General features: G+C 44.9%; 2 protein-coding genes across 2 annotated transcripts in view; one reads left to right on the forward strand and one right to left on the reverse strand.

Annotated features, from left to right (window-relative positions):
* Nucleotides 1-22361, forward strand: part of nrap (nebulin-related anchoring protein) — a 58140-nt gene that overhangs the window by 25558 nt on the left and 10221 nt on the right. Inside the window, exons 17-32 of the mRNA XM_079492971.1 lie at nt 345-449; nt 946-1053; nt 3035-3232; nt 3391-3495; nt 4005-4103; nt 4741-4845; nt 5429-5542; nt 6036-6193; nt 6637-6790; nt 7842-7946; nt 10353-10451; nt 11036-11140; nt 11583-11690; nt 12851-12964; nt 13670-13867; nt 22100-22204. Coding sequence (XP_079349097.1) covers nt 345-449; nt 946-1053; nt 3035-3232; nt 3391-3495; nt 4005-4103; nt 4741-4845; nt 5429-5542; nt 6036-6193; nt 6637-6790; nt 7842-7946; nt 10353-10451; nt 11036-11140; nt 11583-11690; nt 12851-12964; nt 13670-13867; nt 22100-22204 — 1980 coding nt within the window. The remainder of the gene's footprint in view (nt 1-344; nt 450-945; nt 1054-3034; nt 3233-3390; nt 3496-4004; nt 4104-4740; nt 4846-5428; nt 5543-6035; nt 6194-6636; nt 6791-7841; nt 7947-10352; nt 10452-11035; nt 11141-11582; nt 11691-12850; nt 12965-13669; nt 13868-22099; nt 22205-22361) is intronic.
* Nucleotides 16383-20903, reverse strand: LOC306915918 (transcription activator BRG1-like; the record flags this gene model as incomplete). Its single annotated transcript, XM_079493588.1, has 1 exon — nt 16383-20903. One exon carries the CDS (start codon nt 20901-20903, stop codon nt 16383-16385), a length of 4521 nt encoding a protein of 1506 aa, XP_079349714.1.

Consider the following 22361-nt stretch of genomic DNA (forward strand, 5'->3'; position numbering starts at 1 on the left):
AGAAACCTTGTATCTCCATATCTTAAATGAATGCCCTACTTTGTCGTACAAGAGTGTCACACAACGGTAACGAATGTAGCCGATCTACAAGCTCACAGCGCTTTGCATCTGTCTGTGTGTTTTGTAAATATTGAACAAAATGATTGAACCTTAAGTATTAATAAATTGTGAATAAATAATTACATTGGATCCATTGGAACACAGGCTCTTTATTCCATCACCGGAAAAAGTAACGGCTTTGGACATACAAGGTTTCCATCCAACAGCGACCCTATTACTGTACCGTACTATCCAGCGTATAGTAGTGTTTGAGCATCACAGGTCTGTGGTGTGGTTCTCTGCAGACCAAGTACAAGGAGGAGTGGGAGAAGACCAAGTCCAGAGCATGTGACATCAGTGACACCCTCACTGTCAAGACAGCCAAGGCCTCTCGAGACCTCGCCAGCGACGTAAGCAGCATGTCCTTTACTATAAGGCTGCTCGGGCCACTCGGTTTGGGGCAGGGGGGCAATGTTCCTGCAGATCCAGGTCCACAATGGACCCTTCGCTAAACCCCACCTCAAAAACGATTGTCCAATGCAAAAAAAACATACACATTGTACAATGTGTCTGTTTCACCCATTTCAATTGAAATGGTTTACTGACGCACCGAAACGGCTTTTTCGGAGCGCATTTGTCTATTGCAGAAAGCAGCACAATAGACAGTGAATCATTGTCATATTTTAAACCCTAACCCTATTCACCTAGCCTAACTGATTAGGATACTCTTCTCCAGCCTATCTCTAGCTCTCACCTCAGAACCTTAAGGTTCTCTCTCTCTACACTCACAGAGTTCAAAACTCACACTCGGAGTGTACACTCTCAGTTCAGTTCAAAACATTTTGCATTGGGATCTATGAAGTAAAGTGTCACAGGATGTCATGTGATTTCTGGTGTGCGTTTCAGATTAAGTACAAAGAGTCGTTCAGGAAGGACAAAGCTGCTGCTGTGTGCGCCAACGTGAGCGACTCCAAGACACTGCACTGTCTCGCACTGCACAAGACCAGCAGCGATGTAAGAATTCACTTCGTTACAATGCATTATTACATGGCTTGGTTGAATGCTTGATTCTGATTGGTCAATCGCTTAATTCAGCGGTGAGTTATCTCATGATAATGACCGCTCCGCTGTATAATGACCGCTGCCTAATCAAACCCTCTGAGCACCACCAGCTGCGCGGCTGCGCCCGCTTGATTTACTGCCGTTTCCAACATAACAGCCATGTAAACACACACACTACTGACACACAATGTAATTTACAGCTAAACATTGCTCTTAAAAATGTTTTTGAAAACATTTGAGCGAGAAATAGACGAAGCAGCTGGACCCGAAAATGGATTCTATTTGATCAACTCACTTCCTTGTTTTCCGACAGTGCTTCAGCCCTGCAGCTGGGCAGACTCAGCCAGCGCGAAGTTATGGAATACTTTTTTTGTTGTGTTTTGGATCAATGGATTAATTTATGTTAGTTAGCCATGTAATAAGCGGGATAATATCTGGCTAGGTGGTCATTGTCGGGATATAATTCACCTTCAGGGAGTGTAACCACCTCGGCTTCGCCTCGGTGGTTAAACTCCCTGTCGGTGAATTATCTCCCGACAATGACCACCTAGCCAGATATTATCCCTTACTTATTTACAACGATATGATTCAATACATTTCTTGTAAATGTTATTTATAAAAAAAAAAGCTGATCTACTAGCTCACAAGTGCAGTGGAACAAGTTGTGAGCTTATAGATTGACGTTTTATGTATTTAAAGAACATCTTAGAGTTTTTTCAATTTATTAGATTTTCTTTAGAAGGTTTAACATTATTATTAGGTAATTCACATTCCACCCTGAACTCAAAACGTTCCCTCAAACTCAGCATAGAAAGTGAGATTTAACACAACAAATAACCATTCAGTGATGGTATACGGATTAAAGTTCTCAGTCACCAAGACGGATTTCAATGATTTGGATTCCCACAGGGAAGCATGTCGCTCACCGAAAATAGCAGATCTATAATCTCACAACACTTTGCAGATATTTTAACATTATGTTTAGTTATTTTAACATTAAAATCAAATTCAGTATTTGAACTGATCTTTTGAGGTTTGAGGTTTAAAGCCTCAAATGTGTGATTTCTTCAACTGGTTGGCTGTTATGTGGAACAGCAGCAAAAAAGAATAACACCTAAACATCATTAATAAACTTTCAGTCATAAGATTTTATTTTGCTTTATTACATGGCTTGGTTGAATGCTTGATTCTGATTGGTCAATCGCTTAATTCAGCGGTGAGTTATCTCATGATAATGACCGCTCCGCTGTATAATGACCGCTGCCTAATCAAACCCTCTGAGCACCACCAGCTGCGCCCCGCTTGATTTACTGCCGTTTCCAACATAACAGCCATGTAAACACACACACTAGTGACACACAATGTAATTTACAGCTAAACATTGCTCTTGAAAATGTTTTTGAAAACATTTGAGCGAGAAATAGACGAAGCAGGACCCCAAAATGGATTCTATTTGATCAACTCACTTCCTTGTTTTCCGACAGTGCTGCAGCCCTGCAGCTGGGCAGACGCAGCCAGCGCGAACTTATGGAATACTTTTTGTGTTGTGTTTTGGGTCAATGTATTCATTTATGTTAGTTAGCCATGTAATAAGCGGGATAATATCTGGCTAGGTGGTCATTGTCGGGATATAATTCACCTTCAGGGAGTGTAACCACCTCGGCTTCGCCTCGGTGGTTAAACTCCCTGTCGGTGAATTATCTCCCGACAATGACCACCTAGCCAGATATTATCCCTTACTTATTCCATGGGTATAAATCAGGGGTCATCACCATGATGGCTTGTGGTGGACATTTTTTGTTAAAATTTAATTTTTGCCAGTACAATGGACAAGAAAATCGAAAATTTGCCACGGACACATTGTCCGTGTACAGACATGTTGATGATGACCCCTGGTATAAATACTTTCCCTCCCCTCCCCTCACCTCTCCAGATTGAATACAAGAAGGGTTCCAAGGAGGGCCAGGCCCAGTTCAGCCTGGGCCTGGACATGGTCAACCTGAGCCACGCCAAGAAAGCCCAGGCGCTGGCCAGCGACCTGGACTACCGCAAGAAGCTCCACGACTACACCGTCATGGCCGATGACATGAAAGTCCTGCACGCCAAGAAGGCGTACGCCCAGCAGAGCGAGGTGAGAGCGGTGTTCATTTTGACCGTTTTCTTTTTCACTGACAAACACTAAATAAAAACTACCGTAAGCTATAAGTTAATAAGACTAAATATATTGACAATTTTGTGTACTTTTTCCACCACTGTTCACCGGTCACTTTGGTGTGTTCCGTGTTTCAGAACCAGTACCGTTCGGACCTGAACTGGATGAAGGGCGTCGGCTGGGAGGCTGATGGCTGTATGAACATCACGCAGGCCAAGAAGGCTGGAGATATGCTCAGTGATGTCAGTGTGTGTGGGTGTGCGTGCAAGCGGTTCACCTTGCATGTGTCTGTTATAATAGAACAGATACATGCAAGGTGAACCGTTGAACATTTATATCATATTTGCGGTAATCTTGTGTATAATTGTTACATACAGTATATTTCATGCATATTTGATACATATTATGTACATACGCACTTATTATAGCCTAGTTGCCATTTTACTTTAGATTTTTATCTTTTAAATTTCAGTTTTAAGCAGGTTTAATTAAAGTTTTTTAAGATGTAATATGGGGTATTTGTCACAAATGAGATACTAATTAACAAAGTCCAAAACTATACATTTTGCTTTAGTTGTTTTGCAAAGACACAATACCATCTCAGTTATTTATAATTATTTGTAGAGCACAGTTTTTATTTTTATTTCAGTTACCTTCCACTCGTCATTATTTCATTAGTTTAAGTTAACCATGGCGTGCCCAGCAGGCAGCATGTGTGAACTCATGCTCATCGTGTGCCTTTGCCTCACAGACAAAGTACCGCCAGAAGGTCGACAGCGTCAAGTTCACCCAGGTGGCTGACGACCTCTCCATCAAACACGCCAAGAAGTGCCAGGAACTGCAGAGCCACGTAAGGACTCTCCTCATTGGCCGTGATCGCTTTCCCGTCTACATCCCATTGGCTGTTAACTGAAACCTTGGGTCCCAATTGTCTGGGTTGAGGACTGCAAGAATAGCTCATCTACAATTTGAAAATTACATTAATATAATGTATTAATGTTATATTAACATATATCTTTTGCCAGTGATGTTGGGGCCATCTTGCAATATCCTCCCCGGGCAGTATCTTGCATTCTTACTCCACTTACTTAATGTGTTCCCTTATATTTCCTTTGTCCTATTATGCAAGCACTGTTGAGGGTGTATAGGGTTGTGAAGTAGTAGTAACTGTATATTGTAGTTTTGCCATTTTGCATACTGTATATTTTGTATTTTGCCAATTATTGATGGTGTTGGCATTGAATCTCCCCCTAGTGGCGAAAAAAATAACTTCTGGGAACTCGGATTACATTGAATCTGATACAGTATATTCTGCTATATCTACAGTGCGTTTTCTTTGCACTGTAATTTGTATCTGCAGGGCATTCCTTTTGCGACTGGATTTCCCTCAATAAAGGTCAATAAAGGTCTTATCAATGTGAATCAAACATACAGGGTTAAGTGGTTATTAACCCTTGGTCGTGGTGTGTGTGCGCGTGTGCTTTCAGCTGGCGTACAAGGCGGACACAGAGCAGTCCATGCACCAGTACACCATGTCCAATGAGGAGCCCATGTTCAAACAGGCCAAGGCCAACGCTAACCTGCTCAGCGAGGTAAGACCAGACTCTTTTTAAATACAAACTCACACCTGTGTGAAGTGAGGGGCCCTCTTATCATCGTACATTATCATACATCAACTCATTCCGGCCAATCACAATTTGCGTCCTCACCTTCGTCATCAATGTTTGTGTCACGCAATGTTTGTGTTTACACAAACACTCAAAATTGTCCATTGTCGATTGCATTTAATGTTTGTTAGGACAAAGTTTGTGTTTACATACACACTAAAAGCTGGACATTGGAGGGGCTCAACAATTTGACCGATAGCCGATACTGACGTTTGTTTATCGTTATTCTTTCATTTTGTGCCAGGGAAACAAATACATCTCCATTATAATCATAACTCCGTATCTGCAGCTAGGTAAGCTGCAGATATCGTCATAGCCGGCCCAAAATTGATAAATAACAGATAAATAACAACAATAGATAAATATCGGCTACTGCCATCGGTGAATGGCAAAATATTTGCCCATATGCAGATGGTAGTCAACAAGGAAAACATTGGCCCATATCGGTGCATCCCTGGAATAAAGACTGTAATGTGATTGTACGACTGTGTCCGACTGTCCGTTGCAGAAAGTGTACAAGAGTCGCTGGGAACACGAACAACAGAGAAACAAAGGCTTCGAGCTCACCATGGATTCACTGGCCATCCTCACTGCCAAGGCCAAGAGAGACCTGGCCAGCAATGTATGTCAATTTGATGACACTGTACTGTCCTTTTGAAATGGTCCTGTCTTCTTTGAACTGTCACTGGGTCCTTTGAACTGTCCCGGTGTCCTTTGAACTGTCACTGGGTCCTTTGAACTGTCCCTGTGTCCTTTGGACTGTCCCTGTGTCCTTTGAAACGTCCCACCCTGACTCCATGTGAAATGTCCCCGTCTCCCGCTTGAAATGTCCCTGTCTCCTATGAACTGGGATTTAGAGTCAAGTACATTTACCAATATTTACATTTTTCATTTACTTACATACTCTTGTGAGTTGTATATGCTATAAAACTGGCTAATGGGAGGACAGGCTGGCAGGTGTGTGTGCGGGTGGGTGGGCGTATAATCTAATGTATATTTTCCCCCCATATTCGAGGAATATTCGAAAATGTAATATTAATTTACCAGCCCTATTAAGCGAAAAAGTCAGCACTTTGCAGTGCAGTTTTGATGCAGGATGTTTTCATTCTGTCCAGGTGAAATACAAGGAGGAGTATGAGAAAACCAAGGGCAAGATGATCGGTGTGAAGACGTCCACTGGCGACTCCCAGATGGCTCACTCCTCCATGGCCACCAAGCTGCAGAGTGACCTCCACTACAGGAAAGACTATGAGGACAGCAAGTGTAAATACAAGTGAGTAGCAGCCGCTCTTTAGGTGCTAATGATCTTCATTGTGTGTGTGTGTTAAATGGTGCATTTATATAGCGCCTTTATCCAAGGCGCTTTACATAGATTGTTACATTCACACACACATTCATACACCGATTGCGGCGGAAGCCATGCAAGGTACCAACCAGCACATCGGGAGCAATTTGGGGTTCAGTGTCTTGCCCAAGGACACTTCGACATGTAGACAGGAGGAGCCGGGATTCGAACCGCCGACCCATGGATCATTGGACGACCTGCTCTACCTCTTGAGCCACAGTCGCCCCGAGTGTGTGTGTGTGTGTAGATGGATGGGCTCAAAAATCACACCCGTGTGAAGTGAGGGGCGCTCTTCATTATACATCATCATGTGGCCCCCGGGCTGCCAGTTGCCCATGTATGATGTAAACGCAGCCGTTGTTGTCCTACAGGACGTCCCTGGACATGTTGAACATCAGTCATGCTAAGAAGGCTCAGGACCTGGCCACGGAGACCAACTACAGAACGATGCTGCACGACTACACCACCCAGGCCACTGACATGAGCGTCAGCCAGGCCAAGAAGGCATACGGCCTGCAGAGCGATGTGAGTACATTCATACCAATATCCATTCAACAATCCACTGAACAATACGCACATTGTAGTCACTAGAATGTTTCAGGGTAGAAGAGGGTTAAGCAATTAATCGGGCAGGAATCAGAAGTACCCAAAATTCCCAGCGATCAATTAAGGGCACCATCATTTTAGGGCCTACCCAATAAAAGCCTTGATGTGGCACATGACTCCGACACGTTTCTTTCTTGGAATAGTATGTTTGGTATATCCATTTTTTATTTCCAACTCATAGCGTCCAGCTAAACTAAAAACAAACAGGTGGGGACCAAACACATTTGCGTGTGTGTGACCATCCGGATCACACTGGCGATTTAGAAACACAGACTACGCTTTCCTCCAAGGTGGAAAGTCTGCGGTTATACAAAAATGTGGATCACTGGCTTCCTTTAAAACAGGCCTGAAAATCCACCTAAGGGGGAGGGAGGTAATTATAACTTTTCCCTTAGACAGGTGTTCTACTCTTTTTTTTTATTATTATAATATGTTTTATTCATCTGATGAAGGGTTAGGGTTAAGCCTGACCCAAACATCATGGTAGAAATTCTTAACAATAGTGTTATTCTTATATATGAGCACGTCGAGCTTCCTACCTTAATTTACTGTTATCGTATGCTCATATACGGTAGAAATATCACAAATAATACAAAAGTAATTGGTTATGAAAATAATTATTTGTTAATGACCCGATTATTCCTTTGCTCACTTTGAAACCTTTAAGGTTTACTTGAATTAAGTTCCCTTAAGGTTGAGTTAGGGACTTAAGTAGCAGACTTCAGTTGACAAATGTATTTACCCATTAAAACCGGGAAAGCATCTGTTTCATTTTATATTTTAGCATTGGATATTCAAATATAGCAGATCTACAAGCTCACAGTGTACACATTTTTGAAAAAGGCATTTGTAGAATCATTAGAATTGGTCTCCCAATCCGATTATGATCATTTGAAAATGACGTGATCGGCCCCGATTTCCGGTCACGTGATGTATTAACCCACCTGCGTGTGTGTGTTCCCATCTATAGAAACAGTACCGCTCAGATCTGATGTGGATGAAGGGTGTCGGCTGGGAGGCCTCAGGTTCTCTGGATGTCCAGCAGGCCAAGAAAGCAGGAGATGTTCTCAGCGAGGTAACTGCAAGCCTCCCTCCGTCCCTGTTGACATCAGCTGCTTTAGGCTCCTGAGGCAGGATGAGGTATAGAGCGTTGCAGTCCCGCCCCCTTTCATGACGACGCCAGGCCCAGGAAATTAATCCCAATGCATTTTTCCCATAGACATTTCAAAAAGTATTTATTTAAAGACCTTTTTAAGCGTCGTACGAAGCCGAGTCGTGACAAATCATGACAACAAACACAATATTTTGGACCAAACAAATAATTACAAAGAAGAAAAACAACAAAAAGTGTTGTAACCTGCCGTTTTTTTCTACTTTCTAATTCCTTGTTTGGCCTAAAACATTGTGTTTATTGTCATGATTTGTCACGACAAGAGTTGGCTTTGTCCACGGCATAAACGTCTTAAAATAAATACTTTCTGAAAAGTCTATGAGGAAAATGAACGGGGATTTCTTTTCCGGGTCTCTCGAGATGCCGGGACTGCGACGCTCTATAGTAGTGCCCTGTTGACATCAGCTACTTTAGAGAAATTGTATAACTAAGTGGTTAACTAAATAAGAAGTGGCTGCAAACGAACTTACATTAAAAACACAGTTCAATACTTCAAATGACATTGATAATGTGTGTTACTTATCCAAGCCTGTGCATAGTGTTTTATCTGTGCATTATTTATCAATTATCAATGGATCTATTTGTGAGTAACATTAAATGCAGATACAGTAGCACTCACACCACACACATGACACATTAACCAATATTTGAATGCACACATACACACTTAAACATACAGATGCATTATGCCTATACATGTATACTGTAGTTAACAGGCCTAAAAAAAAGCCTTTTTGAGCCATCCCTTACCTATTCTCTTTTTACAATTGAAAGAAAAGTTGTATTTTCATGACTTCATCAAAATTATGTAACCTGATAGATTTGTTTTGGATGAACTATTTATAGCCAGATAGCCTACAGTTTATGCACTGCATAAGAACATTAATTTGGTCATTTAAATGATGATATACAACATAATCTTCTAGGAATCTATAGCTAGCCAGCCCCTGTGAACTTGTCCTACAAAGGGACATGACTGGGAGCGATAAGGGTGAGATCACGTAACGTGTGTCTGACTGCATGTTCATATCTAAGTTTACAGCTTAGCTCAGAAGGTATTTAAGGAGCTATGTGCTATTCCTATCCTCAACAAAGTATTTTAGGCACGTTGTGGACCGGGTCCTGGCTACTAGAGGCTAACACGAACCAGGCTGCTTATAGCAACGCAAGCTGTTGTATATTGCTCAAGATATGTTGAGTCTATGTGAAGCTTGTCGTCCTTAACCCCTTTTTTTTCAATCTTTCTCAACCAGAGGGTTATATGAGCTTTTTGAGGTAGCGGCATTGTGCCACCACATATTGGGTCGTAAACCCTCACAAAGAAGGTCAACTTTGAGTCCCTCAAGAGCCCCTGTAAACTTATGTGGATTCTAAACATTGGGGTGGCAACTCGCCTCTGGCCGTTTTGGGCCAGTGAGCTTCTCTTGGATGGGCTGAGCCTCATCTGAGCATGCTATTCACCCTTAAGACCAAACCACACCAAAGGGTCGAGACGGTTTTAGAGTTTGTCCCAGCGGTGTGTATGTCCTGTTGCGTGTCGACCCAAGTGATTCAACTGGTTCAATTCAATGGTCCAAACAACACCAATAGGTCACCATGCAGCAACTCGCAACCGTTTGATTGCGAGGAGTTGCATGGCGACTCATTGGTGTCGTTTGGGCTTTAGCTTTTTGATGTCAATCAATCAAGTGAAGTAACCTTAATTCATGTGGCAGATGCCAAAATGTATTAAATACAATATATAATATTTAAATTATACAATTTTAGAGTCATGTGGTCTACCTGCACAGCCTGTGTGATCTACTGGTAGATTACGATCTACTTTTGGGCACCCCTGTCCTACAACTATTTTGAAAAACATTATAAAATCGTCAAATTAAATGTCGTAAGATAAATCACAGTCCAGGCGTTCTAGTCATGTATGGAAATTATGACTTGTAACATATCCTAGTATACTGTTGTACCAATGATATACTTTGTACTGCATCAGCGCAAGCATGTCAGGACCTCCTATTATTACACACCAACTGTAGATGGGTTTGAAGTCTAATCTACATTATATCGTTGCTTTAAACTATTCCAGTCTGTCAGTATCTAAAATGTTCTGTCAGTTCTTTATATGAAAAAGGATAACTTGTTGAGTTTTTGACTATAACTAGTCTTTACTCTTTAGTCCTTATTGTCTTGAATGATGGTTGTGTTCATGCTACTCTAGCGGTCTGTGATGCTGTTGCGCCGTCTACAGTCAGTTGGATGCATGTGCAGCGGGTATTGTAACTTAACCCAATGCTGCCGTTTTGTTTTTTCTAGAAAAAATACAGACAGAAAGTGAGCGGTCTGAAGTTCACCAGCGTGGAGAACACTCCTGAGATGGTGCAGGCCAAGCTCAGCAACAAACTGGTCCTTGACGTAAGTTCATTATCAAATCCTTAATGTTCATTTGAGAGGGAATCAATGGGCCCATAGGAATTGATCTTATTTATTTGGATGAATTGTGATGAGCATTTAACATACTTACATTACATTATTTGTTTCCTTACTTTTATGGTATAAATTAATGAAATAGAAAAGACAGACAAAGACCATAATCTAGCTAAGTTGCAAACTCTAGCTGTAGGAGCTCTGGAACCCTAGATGTACCGACGTCACTGGGCGGTGATAGAACAGGTATAGTTTTAAATGGGTATTTAAAAGAAATTAAAGGGTTATTTCACTTGAACGTCTTGGACGTCATTTGAACATCTGGCTCTGACCGTTTTTAACACACTTCCTGCCAATACCGTAGATACGGCAATTGGTATTTTATAGTGGTAAATGGTGCATTTATATACTGTAGCGCCTTTATCCAAGGCGATTGAATGTGCTACCCTTCGGGGATTTTTTCAATTCCTATTTTTTGATGAGAGAGGTCAGGGCTCGGTGTGAAAGCAAGTTGAACATTCACCAGTGTCGACTCGGCCATAACAGAACGTGTGTGTGTGTGTCCTTGACAGAGGTTGTACAAGGAGAAGGGACAGTCCATGAAACACAAGTACACCCTGGGTGTTGACCTGCCAGAACACGTCCAGGCCAAGCTCAACGCCATGAACCTGAGCGAGGTGAGGACACACCTGCAGTGCACACACCTTCACATTACTGTACAATACCTGGAACTCACTCTCAAACACCAGCAAATAATAAGGGAAAGCTAGTGAAAGTTGTGGCAAATCTGCAAAGAAATTGCTTACCACTAGCTTTCTTCTAGCACTAATGTGTTCATAAAGGTGTCTACTATCACCTCTCAATTTGTTCCAACACAACTCCCTTGGGAAACTTTGTGACAGCTGCTGAAAGTTGGGGTACCATTAACAACCTATAACTCCACATTTTCTAAATGTCATTATGCTTTAAGTAACATGTGATGTGTCAAACTAGTGTTGATGATTCTGAATCCATTGCAAGGTAGCACTTCCAGCAGAGAAATGCTCTTCCCTTTCCTGAGTCAGATTTGCTAAGCGTACAAGCCATTTTAGAAATGACTGTGTTGCTGTGTGTTTGTAGAGCCGCTACAAGGAGTCCTGGTCAAAGATTCGTGATGGCGGATACAAGCTGCGCCTGGACGCCGTTCAGTTCCAGTCGGCCAAAGCGTCTGGAGAGATCCTCAGTGATGTGAGTCATCTTACTACCCACCATGAAGGGGGCAGGCAGACTTTCCAACGTTGAAGCTCTCCTCCCTAGTGGTAGGAGGAGGGACTACAGGCGGACCCGTGGATTCATGACCGGGAAACCCCGTGCATCTGGGCTTTAACATTGAGCGCTCGGTTGCACTTCCGCATTTGACCACCAAAATGTGGTGGTCAAATGCGGAAGTAGACGCTCTGAGACGGTACTTCCGGCAGTCTTCCGGGTGCTTCAAAACGCCACTGAGCAACTTCCACTGACATGAATAGCTGGGGGGGCGGAGCTTCGCGCCAGTTCAGTCTCTATTATATATATACTCTATGCTCTATGCACACAGAATAACTCTTCCTACTTCCGGCCGCTTCCCTACTTCCTTCACAGGTGTTACTGATGATACTAATGAACTTGGGCTCTGTTCCATTTCTTAAACGTTATCATTTCAAGGACCCCCATTACTCAGAGTGTACAAATGGAACCAAATAGACCTGTAAGGGTCTATTTGTTTTGGAGGCCATTTGGAACCCACTCAAGGACACTTTGAGACCCACTGGTGTGAGTGTTTGCAGTGAGCCAACATGCACAATAGTAGCACCCTGACCTGTGAAGGAAGTAGGGTAGGGGCTCAAGTTCAATCAGAGCGAGAAATAGACGAAGCAGTACCCGAAAATTGATTCTATTTGATCAACTCACTTCTTTTTGTCATCAATTTTTTTTAATGATTTTACAATAAGCATACAAAATACACAAACACAAAACATTATCCCTTACATGGCTTTTCTCAATAGCAACACCTTGCCAACAACAAGCTTTGGTAAATGGTGCATTTTTACTTTTTTAGTGTATAGTGCCTTTCTTCAAAGCGCTTTACAATGTGCATTACATTCACCAGTTCACTCACACACACACACACACACACACACACACACACACACACACACACACACACACACACGCCACTCATGTGCATTCTCATGATAGCAGAGCCTTGCAGCCTTGCAAGCCACCAACCTGCTTACCGGAAGTGAGTTCAGTGACTCTTGCTGAAGGACACCTTGACACTAAGCCAGGGGGAAACGGGGAAACCCTCCGATTGTTTTGGGACTGCTATGAGATACTTTGACTAATAAATTAATGTTTTCTCCGTGTAGAAAAAGTACAAAGAGCTGTTTGAGAGGAGCAAAGGGAAGATGATCTGTCTGAAGGGACTGCAGGATGATATGAACATGGCTCACTCCGTCAACGCCAGCAAGCTGCAGAGTGATGTGAGTGGATTTAACTTAATTCTCTCTCTCTCATTTTTTAAAGCATGTATCTTTATGAAGCGTGTGATAGGAGAAGGGTGCCTTATAGATGAACTTACTGTATTAGAATAACTGTAGTTTTTTTTATGTGCAGGTCTATATTCTGGAATGTTTGTTTTTGTTTTTTGGTGTCTGATAATCCCATGTGTGATGGGTCAAATTGTCCGGACACGGAAATAAAATATTCATTCATTCATTCTCACTCACTCAACCAGGGGTCTTCAACAGGGGGTCAGTGACCCCTAGGGGGTCTTCAAAGTTGCTACAGCGGGTCTGCCAAGTCTTTGTTCGATAGAATATATTCTTTCACATTAACCACTTGAACCCTAGCATTCCTGTTCTGAGGAAAACCTTATCCAAAAATAGCAGATCTACAAGCTCAACGCCTCGCAGCACGAGGCGTTGTGAGCCTATAGATCTTGTATTTTTGGTGTTGAGGTACAAAAGAGCAGACCAAGTACAACATGAAAGGTCAAGTTTAACATTGACTGTGGTTAAATGAATCTGCTGTGACAGTGCTGTCAAACAGATGTAAAACTTTAATATGCAATATGTAATGGAGGTCCCTGCTTCATCTCCCTCTCATCTAAGGGGCCCCTTGGCCTGAAAAAACGTCAAAGACCCCTGCTCTAAACTATTCCTCGCTCTCGTGTCTCTCCTTCCCAGATCAAATACAAGAAGGAATCCGCCCTGGACATGGCCCACCACCATCTGCCCATGGACATGCTGGAGGTGACCCACGCCAAGAAGGCCCAGTCCCTGGTGAGCGAGCAGGACTACAGGCTCACCCTGCACCATTACACGTCCTCCTCCGACGACATGAAGGTGCTGGCCGCCAAGAAGGCCTACGCACTGCAGAGCGAGGTGAGGCCATTAAGGGATGAAAGTCAGTGGTGGACAATGTTTCTTTTAATTTAGCACAAAAGTTGCAGTACCTGTATTCAATATTATACTTGGATTGTAATGCCTGCTCCATTGTTTTGGAGTTTGTTTAAAAGTATGGTAAGTATTATTTTCTGGTTAAAACGGCTCTATAGCTCTATATTGTGATAGTAATCATTGCTGTATATAGTGTTTGTTTAGTAACGGGGCTCGCCCCGTCACTCCAGCTCTTTAATAAACAGAAAATACATTTGCAGGTGGATTGCCAATTTTAGCCTATACCACAAGTTTCCTAGGGAACTTGCTGCTTACCGGGGAAAAGGGGGGTTGTGAAGTATGGGCATCACTTCCCGTTGTCAGTCACTCAATTAATTTGAAGGATCTACACGACCTGACAGAAATCAGAAACGGTCAAATTAGTCTGCCTACTACTCTACAAGATTTCCCTCCACACGGCTGATTCAAATTAATGATCAATGTCTATTATCAAATTAAGTCACTTATCAAGCACCATTTGTAGATTCAGGTGTCAAAGCAGCCAGTAAAAATGAAACACAGGACAGGAGTACAGATTCTGAGCTGCAGGAAACAAACAGCAGAGGGCACCCTCTCCTTCCTGTTTTCCCTGATGGGTTCCCAGATTGGTCCACTCACTGCTAGAGGAAGTGTCAAGACAGCCATTGCTCATTCATTTGAATCAGCTGTGTGGAGGTACTAGTAGGCAGACTAATGTGAGCCCTTTTTTATTTCTGTCAGGTTGTGTTCCCACATAATTACTTGCGCAAGCAGTACTTGCGTGCTCTGCTTGCGCACAAGTAGGCCTATTTGTGTGCAAGGCGTAAGTTGGCACCTCGACAGAGTGCATTTCTAGTTGTCGACTGACACAGATCACTCAAATGAATTGAATTACTGATATCAGGAAGTGATGCCCATCATTTCTGCTAGGCCTCATGAGGCACTGGAAACTTTTGTGAAGTGAGGGGCACTCTTATAATCTATAGAGACACACGGGGACTACAAATTTCACGCCCCCAAATGAGACAGCGTCCCCACTTCTGGTCCGTTACAACGGTGTACTGCAGGCCAGCCCATAGAAGTCCATTGAAATTCAACTGTAGTTAGCCTACTTAATAATATGAAATTAACTGAAGACTATATTGATTTGAACAAAAATATGTTTCCAAATGTATGAAGTGTCTTTGTCAACATATATTGTTGTTTTCTCAATAGAGGATGTATTTCACATTTAATTTACCACTTGAATGAGTTACCCATAATGTTAACAGAGCAGAGGGGAGACGCTTTTAAGGAACGTCACTGCCTTTACGAGGCTACGAGCGCCGACTTTGAAGAGTGGAATTCTCAATAATACATCCCGATCCCGACTGACTTTGTTATTCATGTCTATATTTTGAACATGTCCCGGGCTTACTAATATGTTCTACCTACCACGGAGCTCCGACGGTGTGTTTTACCGCTGTCAACTTGTTGTATAATTAACTTGGCTGAATAGTTGGGAAAATAACCCAGCTAAATGGAGTGACATATCCTGACATTTTCAACTATACCTAGTGAATTATCCAGATGAGTATTAATAATTAGTCTTGCAAGATGCTGTTTAGATCATTTTCAACAAATACATAGCATATAAAACAAAATACAACAAATATATCTGGGTATTGAAAACCTCAAGGGATGCAACCGTGATGTATATACCGTGCGACCACTTTGACTTGAGATTTACAATGCTAGCACTTTTCACAAACTGATGGAGTATATTATAGTACATTGTGGGAATGTGACATTGAAAAGGACAAATCAAACATATGGGACACTTTATTGGAACACAAAAAAAATCGCTACAGCCTCAGTAATGAACTAGTGAAATTAGGGTATTTTATGACGCCTCTCATAGGGATTGCATTGACAGCTGCAGTACACCGTTGAAACGGACCAGAAGTGGGATGCTGTCTCATTTGGGTGCGTGAAATTTGTAGTCCCTGTGTCTCTATACATCACATTCTGTGCTCAGCCAATCAAATCATCACTATGGAGAACACACAGACAGACACACAAGGCTGGGCATAGGAGGAGCTGGCGCCACTCCAAAAAGTCTGCTCATTTATTTGTGTCATCACTTCTGATTGGAAAAAAAAAGTATCTCGACCTGAAAATATAATATATTACTAAAGAGTTGGATTTTGTTACTGAACAAACACTCTATAGCAATGATACTAATCAAATATATTATTTTAACAAAAACATATTCACTTCACCGTTAACTTCACTTCCAATCTCCCCCCCATTTTATTTTTAATGTGTTCACTTTAGATAACACAGTATGCAGACAGAGAGCACTAGTTTTATCTAGATGAACTGGAATTTAATCTAGGTAAAACTAGTGCTCCTTCTCTGGCGTCTCTGTCTGCATACTGTGTTATCTAAAGTCAAATATATTGGTTCCAGTCGAGGGACTTCAGTAGGCAGTTGGTGGTGTCTAGAGTGCTTTGTCTTTAGTCCCCCTCTGCTCGCTGGCCGAGCACTCCTCTCCCTGTTCCTCTACACTGCCGTCGCTCACCACAGGTTTGGTCCGGGAGCTGTGACGCTGGCCTTCCCGCCCCTGATCACCCTCCTCTTTCCGACTCAACTTGACCTTCACTGAACAAGATTCAGACTCGCAGCCTTTGTCGCCGCCCTCTTCATTTTTCTCTCCCTCATCCTCCTCTATCTTCTGCTTTGCGTCTGCGAAAACCGACTGAAGTACGATAGAATCCTTGTAGATCAGAGAGCCCTCCATGTTGAAGGTCTGGGCATTCTGACAGAGCAGCATGATGTCTTTCTCCAGGTCATTCAGACTGCAGTACTTGTGTCTGCGGATCCTTTCCTTGACCTTCCTGAAGTCCACAGGCGTGCAGATGACTTTGTAGTATTCTGGCAGCTCCTTGTGAGACGGTAGCTGGATGAAAGTCTCGCTCAGCTGTCGCCCATTATCGTCCTTGTACTTGATGACGGCATCAACAATCTTCGTCATCTTCTTGGTGAGGGAGGCGAGCTTTTGGGAGGGTTTCTCGGTGGCCGTACGCCTGTGCTTCTTTGCTTTCGTCACTTCTTTATCCTTCTCCTGGCCGCCATCTTGATTGCATTCTCTTTTGCGCTTCCTGGTAGTATTCTTGGGACACCCTTCCCCTTTGATCTCCAGGTTACGCTGGCCTTCAAGCCCCCGCTCACCCTCCTCTTTCCGACTCAACTTGACCTTCACTGAACAAGATTCAGACTCGCAGCCTTTGTCGCCCTCTTTATTTTCCTCTCCCTCATCCTCTATCTTCTGCTTTGCGTCTGCGAAGACCGACTGAAGTACGATAGAGTCCTTGTAGATCAGAGAGCCCTCCATGTTGAAGGTCTGGGCATTCTGACAGAGCAGCATGATGTCTTTCTCCAGGTCATTCAGACTGCAGTACTTGTGGCTGCGGATCCTTTCCTTGACCTGCCTGAAGTCCACAGGTGTGCAGATGATTTCGTAGTATTCTGGCAGCTCCTTAAGAGACGGTAGCTGGATGAAGATCTCGCTCAGCTGTCGCCCATTATCGTCCTTGTAGTTGATGACGGCATCAACAATCTTCGTCATCTTCTTGGTGAGGGAGGCGAGGTTGGGGGAGAGTTTCTCGGTGGCCGGACGGCTGTGCTTCTTTTCTTTCTTCACTTCATCCTTCTCCTGGCCGCCGCTCAAGACAGGCGTGGAGGGGCTGCCATCGGGGTTGCATTCGCTTTTGCGCTTCCTAGTAGTATTTTTGGGACACCCTTTCCCCTTGATCTCCAGGTTGCCCCCCCCAATGGCCATGAGCCATTGTTTCTCGGTGAGCAAGTCATTACTGTAGTCCACCTCCTTCCGCTGCCGGGGGCCTGACGTCTTCCCCTCCTCGCAGGTCAGCCTCTCCACCTCTGCGTCGTCCTTCAGGAGCCATGCCGGCATCTCATTCTCCACCATCAGACGAGGCTTCCTCTCGGGATCGTGGGCTTCCTCACGCTGTCTGTCCAGATCCATGCGCGTAAACTGCTCAAACTCTTCTTCGCCCCGGGCGATCATCTGGTTTACAGACTCGTCGTCAGGCACCTCATCCTCCTCCTTGTCCTGTTCCTCGTGTTCCAGGATGGCCTGCAGGAAGGCCCGCTGCTCGCAGCCTGACGACTTCTGGTCGAACATGCCGGCCTGGATGACCTTCTGGTCTACATTCAGCTTGTACTTGGCCGCTGCCAGGATCTTCTCCTCCACGCTGTTGACAGTGCAGAGACGTAGCACGCGAACCTCATTCTTCTGCCCGATGCGATGGGCTCGGTCCTGGGCCTGCAGGTCCTGGTGGGGGTTCCAGTCACTGTCGAAGATGATGACGGTGTCGGCGGACTGCAGGTTGAGGCCCAAGCCTCCGGCCCTGGTGCTGAGCAGGAACACAAAGTAGTCTGAGGCCGGGTCGTTGAACGTCTTCAACAGCATGCCACGGTCCTCCGCCTTGGTGGTTCCGTCCAGACGCAGGTACTTGAAGTTGCGGTAGGCAAAGTAGTCCTCCATGATAGTCATGAGCGATGTCATCTGACAGAAGATAAGCACCTTGTGGTCGGTGGCTCTCAGCTTTGGCAGAATACGATCCAGCAGCTCAAACTTCCCACAGGAGCGGTAGAGATCAGGGCCTGACACCATTCCACCAGAATAACCAAGGTGCTCCGCTAAAGACTTCTCGATTTGTTGGAACATGTAAGGGTGGTTGCAGATCTTCCTCAGTTGCATTATAGTGTTCATCAGTGTCTTCGTGCCTCCATTACCCTTCTTGTCTTTCTCGGAGCCGTCAGTGAGCAGCACTCCCTTGCCTTGCATGTGTCTGTACAACGCCCTCTGTAAGGCTGACATGTCGCATTTGATCACATACTCCACCTTATCGGGCAGCTCTGACTCGACTTCCTTCTTGAGTCGACGCAGCAAGAAAGGGCGGAGCACCTTGTGCAGTCGACGGATGATCAGGATGTTCTCTTCTTCATTCAGGTTCACCTTCTCTCCTGTCATGGCGAAGGGGGCGTTGAACCACTGATCAAAGGTGCCGCAGCTCTTGAAGATGGTGGGTAGGAGGAAGTTTAGCAGCGCCCACAGCTCGGGCAGATTGTTCTGCAGCGGCGTGCCCGTCAGCAGGACACGTCGTGGTGCCAGGTAGTGTGTGTTCAAGACCTGGGTCAGCTTACAGTTGTGGTTCTTCATGCGATGGCCCTCGTCCATGATCATGTACTCCCAACGGAGCTTGGCCAGCACTTGCTTGTCCTTGATGACGTAATCGTATGTGGTGAGCAGCACGTTGAACTTGCCACTGTGGATGGTGGGGTGTAATGCACGACGAGCCGCAGGGGGGCCCTTGTAGGAGATTTTGATTACAGACGGCGCCCACTTATCAAACTCGTACACCCAGTTGGATAGAGTTGAGAGCGGCACGATGACAAGGAAGGGTCCATTCATGCGTTTGTGCTCGATGAGGTATGTTATGAGGCCGATGGTTTCGATGGTTTTCCCCAGGCCCATTTCATCGGCCAGGATTCCATTGAGGTTGTTGTTGTACAGAGAGACCAGCCACTCCAGACCTGTGATCTGGTAATGTTTGAGCTCCCCGTTGACCAGCAGTGACGATTGTTTCTCCACCTTCTCGGTGACGGCATGAGCCACGGCATAGTAGGACTGCTCTAGGCTCCTTGCAGAGACTGCAGTGCTGTCCTCGTCATCAACATCCTGTTTGGCACGTTCGATGATGTGCTTGACGTCCACTTCAGACACGTCCTTGCTATCGGGGTCTGATAATAACGACCCATTTCCTGCATGTTTTGGCCTCTTGGTTCTGTTCTCTTTGAGAGCCTGTGAGGTCTTGTGTGCCCGCACCAGCTCAGTGAGGTTGGCCACAAACTCGTCTGTCTGCTGCAGCAGGTAGGCCAGACGCTTGTCTTTCTTCTGGTCAATGAGTTTGCGGTAGCCTTCTTCATCCTCGGCCATTAGCCTCAGCATTCTCTCCCTTTCAACGCGCTCCTTCTCTTTCTTCTGCTCCCGCTCGACGCGCTCCGTCTCTCTCTTCTGCTCCCGCTCAATGCGCTCCTTCTCTTTCTTCTCCTCCCGCTCTTTCTTCTGCAGAAGTATGCGCTCCTGTTGGATCTTCTGTTTCTCCATGTTGCGGACATCACATAGTGACTGCTGCTTGGTGCGTGTGTAATCCTTAGCATTGAGAGCAGGTGGTGGCATGGATGCCACCACCTCCTGGCGCAGCTGTCTCTGAAAGTGCAATAGCTTTAGGGCCTTGAGCTCGCTTTCGGCCTTTGTACGTTGGTCATCGGCCAGGGAGCCTGGAAGATTCTCCAGCTCTTGGATGCGGTGCGCAATTCTAGCCTGAAGCATGTACTCTCTCTCTCTGTCCAGCCCGCAGGGTTTCTGGATGGAAGTGATACGGTTCAACGTTGGCAGAGAATGGGCAAGCTGCCATGGAGGCTGTGTCTGTGGATAAGGCATGGATGTAGAGTCAGGGGGAGGCACCAAGAGGGGTCCTCGAGTGGGATGAGGAAGAATCTGCCTGGGAGGGGCACTGGATTGGGAATCGGCACTCGCTATTTGCCATCCTGGCAATGTTCTGAGGGATCCTTGCATGCCTGGAAGAACACCAGCAGGTCCAGTAGGCATATTGGCTCCCACCATACCATATGGTAGGACTGCGACATAAACTCGAGGAACGTTGGCATGAGCTGGTCCTGGACCAGCACCCGGCACAGCACCAGAGCCAGTAGAGGGACCAGCACCCGGCACAGCATAGACGGGCACCCAGGCCCAGAACTGGGGCTGCTGGTTCTGGTTGAAAGGAGTGGGTCCGCCTGACTCAGCTGGTACTGCTCCCTCACCGCCAGGGCCACCAGAAGAACCCTGCAGAGAATTGTGGTTCTGCTGGCTCATGCCACAGGGAGGATCCCCGTTGCCTTCCATTGGGCCACCCCCTAGGCTGGGCCCCATCGTGTTGTGGGGAGAGCCTGGAGAAGGACCAGAGCTTGGGTCCATCGTGGCTCCTGCAGAGGGTCCGGCATCTGGGTATGGCCCTGGGCAAGGTGTCTCCACTGTCGGGGGGTCTGGGATGGACATCTCTCAGCAGAGATCGTGAATGTCTATGACTGTAGCAAAGCAGAGCAAGTACCCTTACGAGCACCAAGTGTCTGGTAGATAAATAAATGCCGGTTGCAGTGTCTCTTGGTATTCCTTCTATTCCCCAGAAACAAAGAGCAACCTATCCTGGTTTCTGCACACACCTCTACCCTCGGCTACAGTCTTCATTGTGTGGCAGTTCCCGCATGCGCATTGATGATGGCTGCGGTGCAGAGAGGAATGCCCTGTGATGTCATGTGATGTCACAATGATATGACATCAGGAATCTCCATATGGGCATCAAAGGGACAGCTACAATATCGGCTATATATCGGATGACGTCATCGTGTCTGGGATATCAGCCAATCACAGCACAAAGGGGACATGCCCATATATGGGCATATACTGATGACATCAGTGATCTCCATAATTGGGCATAAACTGATGACATCAGGGATCTCCATATATGGGTATAAAAGGACAAGGGCTGACAAATACCGAGATCTCCATATATGGGCAATTTGGCATTAAAGACAGTAGACGGACAGATCCAGAGATGTCCATGTATGGGCACAAAAGAAACACAGACAGGCGGGTTTAACGGGTCCCCCGACACTATGACCCAGACATATTGGTTGGATCGGCGGTGCCACGTAGGTGTGAACTCTAGATGTGAAGGACAAGGAATGATGGATACAGAGATCTCCATATATGGGCATATCAGTGCCACATGGATGTGAGGGCTGCTTGGCGGCTTGTTGAACCTCTAGTTATAGAAAACACAAAACGGACTATCCATCTGGAATTTCAATCAAATTAACATTATGAAATGCAGTCAATTATCGGCCAGATGCTATTAAATAAATTAATATATTTGTATTTAATCCGGCGATACGACCCGTGCTGCAATTGTTTTCATATGGGGGCTAATGGTGGGGTTTTCTCTCAATCCTGTGTGTGTGTGTGTGTGTGTGTGTGTGTGTGTGTGTGTGTGTGTGTGTGTGTGTGTGTGTGTGTGTGTGTGTGTGTGTGTGTGTGTGTGTGTGTGTGTGTGTGTGTGTGTGTCATAGAAAGTGTATCGTTCAGACCTGAACTATCTCCGAGGAGCTGCCTGGATCGCCACCGGAGCTCTGCAGATCGAAGGCTCCAAGAGGGCCTCCGACCTAATCAGTGATGTGAGACAAGTTACTTCCTAAAAATAATTATATATAATAATAATATATACACTGTGCCTTAATTTCACCAATATATTTTGTCTGGACAAAAAATGCTGATGTTTTGGCTAAAATTGTATTTATTTATTTATTTTTCTTAAAAGTTTTTATCCCACGA

Source organism: Electrona antarctica, assembly GCF_951216825.1.
Source record: "Electrona antarctica genome assembly, chromosome: 22".
Classification (NCBI taxonomy): Eukaryota; Metazoa; Chordata; class Actinopteri; order Myctophiformes; family Myctophidae; genus Electrona; species Electrona antarctica.